The 7,309-nt window shown below is 38.3% G+C and overlaps 1 protein-coding gene across 1 annotated transcript; it reads right to left on the bottom strand.

Annotated features, from left to right (window-relative positions):
- Nucleotides 1–5,320: 5,320 nt before the first annotated feature.
- On the bottom strand, nt 5,321–5,830 carry LOC117915246 (protein TSS-like). The gene is made up of 2 exons (XM_034830804.1): nt 5,478–5,830; nt 5,321–5,398 (listed from the first exon to the last, which is right to left on the bottom strand). Exons 1-2 carry the CDS (start codon nt 5,739–5,741, stop codon nt 5,321–5,323), a joined length of 342 nt encoding a protein of 113 aa, XP_034686695.1. The 5' UTR covers nt 5,742–5,830.
- Between the last annotated feature and the right edge of the window lie 1,479 nt (nt 5,831–7,309).

The raw sequence follows: 7,309 nt of genomic DNA on the forward strand, positions 1-7,309 counted from the left end.
TGGTTTTTTTGGCAAGAATCTTTGGTCCTCATAAGAGTCTTAAAAAACACAACTAAAGTGGGATTTGAAAAACTACAAGCTAATTGGGAAGGACCTTGTGTTGTAATTAAGGCAAGAAACTCAAGGGGCATACCATCTCTAGACACTAGACGATGTGCCCTTACTCCGCCCATGAAACATAACCAACTTAAAGCAATATTATCAATAAAAGTTGTTTATGAAAATATTGTAGCAAGAATAAACGGCTAAAGAAAGCACACTTGAAGAAAAAAAATCTCAAAAGAGCATGCATTGTATTTACAAGTATGAAAGTCCAAGCCACAACCAGCCAAAGTAAAGAAATGAAAAAGAAGTCAAGTCCGCTCACCATGGAAGTCGTCTTCAATGGAAGGTCCACCTCTCAAAGCATGTCTGTCTCCTGTCGTAGACCTGTCTCCCTGGGTAGGGCTGCCCAAAAACTCATCCTCTTCATCATAAGAAGGACAGCTGGGAGTATCATTGGCAATGCCATGCTTCTTCATACAACACCGGTAGCCATAGAAAAACATGCCATCTACCTATTTCTGATAGTCTACTTCCAAATCCTCCTTCTAAGCGCCAAACCTTATCCAAAGATCTTGTAGTTCCCACTTTAGCATGGTAGTCTCCTCTTCAGTCTTCTTATTTTTTGTCGTCATAGTCGTCTTCTCCTCAACCAATTGACGAGCCTCAACTTAGAACGCTTCCATCTCTTCTTCAGCCTTCATCAACAGACAAACACCCTCTTCAACTAGCTTTTGGGTAACAACAACTTCACTTATTGCCATCTCCAAGTCGACTAGGAGCTCCTTATTTCTGTCCATGTTATGGGTGATGTATGGCCTCATGGTTTCGGCTGCTTCTAGTCATTGGAAGAGGTGCGCTCCTTGTCACATGAGGTTATGAACTCTAACTATCACTTGGGGATAGCAAAGATCATTATGAAACAAGAGACTAAAGGAAAAAATGAGAAAAATCACAAGTGCAAAGGAGGGAAACGACTTACAACTTATGTTATCTCAAAAGTAGTTTAGTCATTCACATGAATTATGCGGGCAATGGTAATGTCCAGAGTACTATAAGGAAGCTGCGCTATGAAAAACTGGTAAAAGGCATCGTTCACCTCAACTATAATTCACTGCATAGCTAGAAAGAGCACCCTCGTATCTTGCACTAGAGGCTTCCTTTCGGTGAAGGAAGGGATACGACTAAGAAGCTCGAACACTTCCTCTTGATTGGGGACATAGACTGGCTTTGGGCAGAGAGAAGTAGAGTTTGGATACTCGAATTAGTCCTCACTAATGTTCCCTAAGACGAAGAAGGGTTTCCTCGTCTCATGATAAGAAATATCACCAATAAAGAAAGGTTTTTCATTCGAGCCCAAAGCGACGACTGTAGTTGAAGTTAGGGGTGTTAGCTTGGACGGAAAGTCCGGACCGGGTGTCGGACGAGCTTTCTTTGAAAGAGAAGGGTCGATTACAATATATTTGGACAAACACATACACTGCCTCTCACGGAATCCGACTCTCAAGTTAGAGGTCATCTCTTCTTCTTTCTCCTCCTCACAAATAATAGGCGGCACCAACCGTTTCACCCCTACTTCTACTTCGTCGTTGAAAGATGAAGAGGACAGAGAAGATGAAGGAGACGAAACAAATGATGAAGACAAAGTGGTAGGAACAGAGTTCTCGCCTTTTGGATAAGACTAGCCGCAAGTTTTTTCTTTTGGGTAAGAGGACGGATAGCGAAGTTGGAAGTCGAACGACTAGCTACTGAACCTTGCTTCAATGTTCCCTCCTGGCGCTTCTTCTCTTGTTCCTCTAGAAGAGCCTAACGTGCTTCAGAATCCTCCAAACAAGCAACCTCATAGAAAAGTAAATCATTCAGCACAAAATGTTCATCGGGTTCTAGAGACGAATGAGCTAGTTGGGGAAACACTAGGATGATAAATGACTTTGGATTTTTTATCAATGCTTATAGGTTTTTGTCCAATAGGAGAAAGACATGAGCCCATTCAGTAGCGTCTATTTCAAACAACTTGTTAAGACGAGCGAACGAAGCCTTTTCCACCCACTCTTCAAGGCATCTCCGTCTCCCCTTACCTGCATTAGACGAACATAAAGATCATGTATATTAGCAACCAAGATGAAATAACAACAAGACAAAATGAAAGTAATAAAATCATAGTTTACTTGGAATCTCCAATGAGCACTACGAAGAAAAAACTCCATTCGAAGCCTAAGACGAACCACTCAAGGGGTCGGACACCAAAACATACCCCTTAGCCCAGCCTTTGCTCGAGTATGGAAAATTGGTCACAAACTAAAAATAAAGAATGTGGGCAAACAAGTTGAACCTCTCTTTTGGGGTCATCTTGATAGTGTAGATGAACAAAACTTCTAGTAGGGAGAAATCTAAATAGAAGAACATGTCTAGCACACTGCACCCCATCAATATCCAAACAACATTTGGATGAAAGAAAGTAAATGGAATTTGTGTGAAGTGAAGAAATTGTTTAAGAAGAGATGGAAAGGGAAAACAGAGCCCTGTAGTGAACTGCTCCTTAGTAAAGTATATCATGTTATTTAAAAGATTGATTGACGATAAAGCTTCGCCATCTATTAACTGAATCAGGATGGTGTTCAGAATAGGAAAACGAGCCCAGAACTCCTGCTTGAACAAGTCTCTAACCAGGCGATCCGACCTAAAGTGCCTAGCTCTAGCATTTTTCCATCCACCTTGTTGAGGCCTTCTACTGGTAGAAGTAACTTCTCCTTTGTCCATTAGATCATATGGGTATGGGTCGTGCGTAGGAATGGCAATGGGCGGGTTTGGGACGGGTCACCCCTATCCCATTCCCGTCCCAAAATATTTAGTCATTTCCCAAACCCGTCCCAAACCCGGGGCGGGGCGAGGCGGGGCATTCCCATCCCCGTTAAAGAGTTAAAATTAAATCCCATCCCCGTCTCGTCCCGACCCGGGTATGTGTTGTCGGGGCGGGGCGGGGCTGTGTTGTGCTGGGCTGGGCTGGGCTGGGTTGGGTTGGGTTGGGTTGGGTTGGGTTGGGCTGGGCTGAACCTTGGAAAGAAAGCACTACTAATGCTTTGAGTTAGATTAACCACAATTGAATCTTCATTTACATTGCTGCTGGAATGTATTAAGAAAGTAAAAATTACATCAAAGTTGAAGTTTGTTTGCATAGTCTTCAACACACAATGAGTGCTAACAAGCCCATTGCCAGAGCCATTTAGAATCTGGGTCGCATCTCTCCGCTGTTGCTGCTGCTGCTACTGCTGCTGCTGTTGTTGTTGTTGCTGCTGCTGCTACAGTTCCCGTGCCTTGATTAATTGAGTCTGACATTTCAACATGCATTTAACAGTAAGCTTATTCAAAAATTTCTCCAAAAATAGCTATTACAGAAAAAGACATCAAAACTATTTAAATATAATGGCTGGAAGCTTAGAGGGATTCCACTTTCATTGAAACTCAGCCACATTACATGTGTATTTGTTAAAACTTATTACACATGATACTGTTTTGTTAATCAATTGCATAACAATACTTTTTATGGATATAAACTTAAGTAGAAAATGAAACAAGGCTAAGCAATGTATGTTTGAATCATCCCAAAAGGAAGAAAAAAAACCAATAAATTCAAAGCCTAAAAGAAAATCACTGTATGCTCTTGAGAAAACTAAGTTTCAATGTCTAAGCTCTCAGACCAACACAGTCACTGGGGATGCTTCCTGGCAAGAAGTCCCCAATTCCAATAGAAAACCTAATATTGTACATGACCAGAAACCTCACATATTTCAGAAAACCAGCAATTGAGAAACTCCAAAACCCCAAGGCAAAAATATTAACTAAATCACAAGCCCCAAAGTTTAAAAAACTATATTAATACAATATCACAACCCTCCAAAAGTTCATAAGCTTAGCATACCCTTAATGCAAACTAGGGTGAACAACAGATAGCCAACGAAATAGCATCAATAGAGAGATGTTTTTCCTGAATTGCAGAAAAAAGAACTAAATTTCTCTTGCTCCAATACAGCTTCTATAACATGAAGGTTTAGCTGTTACAATATGGAAGTGGAAGCAATTGAAAACTGGTGACCTAGACATTTCACCAGTTCAAGCAGGTTATAGGATTATTACTCAGATAATTTATTACTCAGTTCAAGCAATTAAAAGTCCGCACTATCATCTCATGAATACAAAGTGACTGCACGTGTGATAACTTTTCTGAAAGTTTAACCTGGTAAAGAAAAAATACCAAACATTATTTGAGATAGGAAAAAAACCCATGTATAGTAATATTTCATAATTTTGAACAATATTATATGGACGCTTCAAAACAAGTGAAGTACCATCAGACATGGGCAGAGGATGTTTGCTTGACATGCCTTCTGTTGGGCAAATACCCCACAGGCAAGTCCAACAAAAGAAAATGATGAAATCCTAGTTCAGTAAAAGTTCCTATTTCAGTATATTCCTTTTGTTAAAATATTTCAAAATGGATGAAATTACCTCATAGGACATAAAATGTCACAGATACTCCATCTTACACCATGGTAAAGATACTTTCTTAAAATACAATGTTTTAAATGGAGAAATGAACCTTAAAAAGCTGATAAATTCTATGTAATCTCTGTAATCCTAATTATAAATCTCAATGAGATTTCCCATTTCTCAGAAAGGACACTGAAACAGATGACTTGTCAATCTATGACTCAAATTTCTGAGTCTCTGACTGTTTACATATCCCATGTAGGAATTGATATTTACTTCTGGGGGTAGATAAAAAATTACCCAAACAAACAAAAGTGTTTGTTTGGGTAATTTTTGCAGGTAACTGGTGATGATTGATTCAAACCTTTTTGATAAACAAGGTTGGAAAATAGCTACAGGAGACACACTTATAGACAGAAGGATGTCCAACACTGTGACCTCAAATAACAAATTAACAATTGATGCAGACACAGCTTGCCAAAGTTCAAGAGGTTGCAATGCATCAATAAATTGAGATAAAAATTAGGAGTTTCTTTATGATGCATAAATACTTTACTAAGACATGTAAATGAATCAAAACCTAGGGGAGTACAACACTTACAACATGTCCCAGAGAACGCATTCGAAGACCTCTAGTATGCATGAAATCGGTCAGCGTCCGACCATCCACCGGTGAGAGTTCCAATGAACCAAAATCTGCAACCCGAATTGGACAATTTTCATGCAGACACAGAAACAGAAATCACCACAACCTTATTTTCATGCAGACATAATCAAGTTCAATAAGATATTATTCAGTGGTTACCAGTTTCGGAAGTGCAACTTCACTGTAATATTTTTGGGACAGATCAACTAGTTCCTGTAAAGACTGTCAAAGACATGGGAGGATAAGTACATGAAACTAAACAAAGGAGCTTATACCTCCAAAGGTATTGACAAAATATTACCTTGCGGTAGAGTCCAGTTTCAGATTGTTTAAGCCGGGCAAAAGCTGCATCAGCCAGCATCCTCTTCAGTGCAAGTTCATTTTCATTTGCATTAGCTTCAAGCTGAGGTTTTGTTGAGGACAGTGTAGAATTTTCAGCTTCCCCAATAACAGACTCTGCAGGGGTTTTTGATTTATCAGACTGCATTTTCAGATTGTTGCCATCTGAATTTTTCTTATTGTTCTTAAGAGATCTAAGAGGAGTACCAAGTCCCTCGACCTTCATCTCATTTTTTGTCTTTGCAGTAGATGGTTTCTTATCTTTCTCTGTGTTGTTTTGATCCTGCAAATGCTGTATTCAGCACGCTCCAAGTTCCCATCTCACAAAAATTTCAAACAAAAGAAAAAGAAATATTACAAATTCTTTTTAGACTAACATAATTTCCTCATTATCTACAAAATAAATAAATAAACAAAATAAAACCTTGGCTAGATCCATGAATAATGAGTTCCTAAGGCGCCAAGCAATTCTCAATTGTCAACGCAATCCAATAATCCACCCAATGGTAAGATTTCCTCAACTGTAACAGTATATTCACAAGTTCATAATGAATATCTCCACTTTTAGTGTAAAAACATGAGAACAACATAGCTTACACAGGATACTTCAGTGACATGTTGTAGGGTTTGACAAAAACCTGTTAATATTAAGGGCATTGGCACCACCTTCAGGCTGATCAAGAAGTTCAATGCTTTGAAAATGAGTATCCATTTTGCTACTTTCTTTCCCTTCAAGTTTAACCACAGCTATATACCCACAGTATTTGACATTGACAACACCAAGAGTGGCAAAATCCTGCACTCAAAATGCAAAATTTTCTTCAACCATTTTAGCGGAAACCACTTCATATATACTAATTCAAAAAGAAAATATTCCGGATTCAAGGAATAGTCCTACTGATTGATCCTTTTTTTTCAGAAATTATCTTACATGTGCAGCAGTATTTTCATCAGCAGTGATCTCTTTCAGTAGGTTTCTTTCTATAACACAGGATGTCAATCTAAAATAAAAGACCAGGTTCATTTGAGAATTGGTACCTTCCTTTTCAACGCATTGTTGGCTTCAATTAGCATATGTTCCTGCACCCACATTTCCTTACAAGGACTCTACCTTGCAAGTCTTGAACTTGATTGTAAAGAATGTGGTTCTTAGTTACAACCATGGTAATTAACATCATAGAAGACATGCCAAAATATAATATCCAAAATTAAAATATATCCATAAGCTTAACAACATTGAAAAAAAAAAAAAAAAAAAAAGACATTACAAAGAAATTGTTAGCAAAAAAGAAGAAAAAATGTCTCTAACATCATCTTAAGTAAAAAATCTAAAGCACAAGTAAATCATCATTTTCATCCATCATTGTGAGTTGGAGTTGTAAATCATGAATTGATGAATCACCTAGTAAAAAAAAACACCAAAAAAAATATTAGAAAACTTTACTAAATATTTTAATAAAAACCAATTCATAAAATTGATAATTATGTAAATCAGTTACCTTCTTTTTCCTTCCATAACCAACTTTGAGCACACATTAAGGCCTCCAAAGTATCTGGATGAAGCCTACTGCGATATTTTGATACCACCCTACCACCCGTGCTAAAGGCTGACTCAGATGCAACTGTAGATACCGGAATAGCATAGATATCACGAACAATCATCTGCAAAGTCGGATACTTTATACCATTTGTCTTCCACCAACTTAAAACATCAAAATTTGAATTCCTTGGCAGAATTGACTCCTCTAAGTAATAATCTAACTCCGACTTCGTATGACTTTCTCCAGTGGTACT

The sequence above is a fragment of the Vitis riparia genome, chromosome 5 (assembly GCF_004353265.1).
Source record: "Vitis riparia cultivar Riparia Gloire de Montpellier isolate 1030 chromosome 5, EGFV_Vit.rip_1.0, whole genome shotgun sequence".
Classification (NCBI taxonomy): domain Eukaryota; kingdom Viridiplantae; phylum Streptophyta; class Magnoliopsida; order Vitales; family Vitaceae; genus Vitis; species Vitis riparia.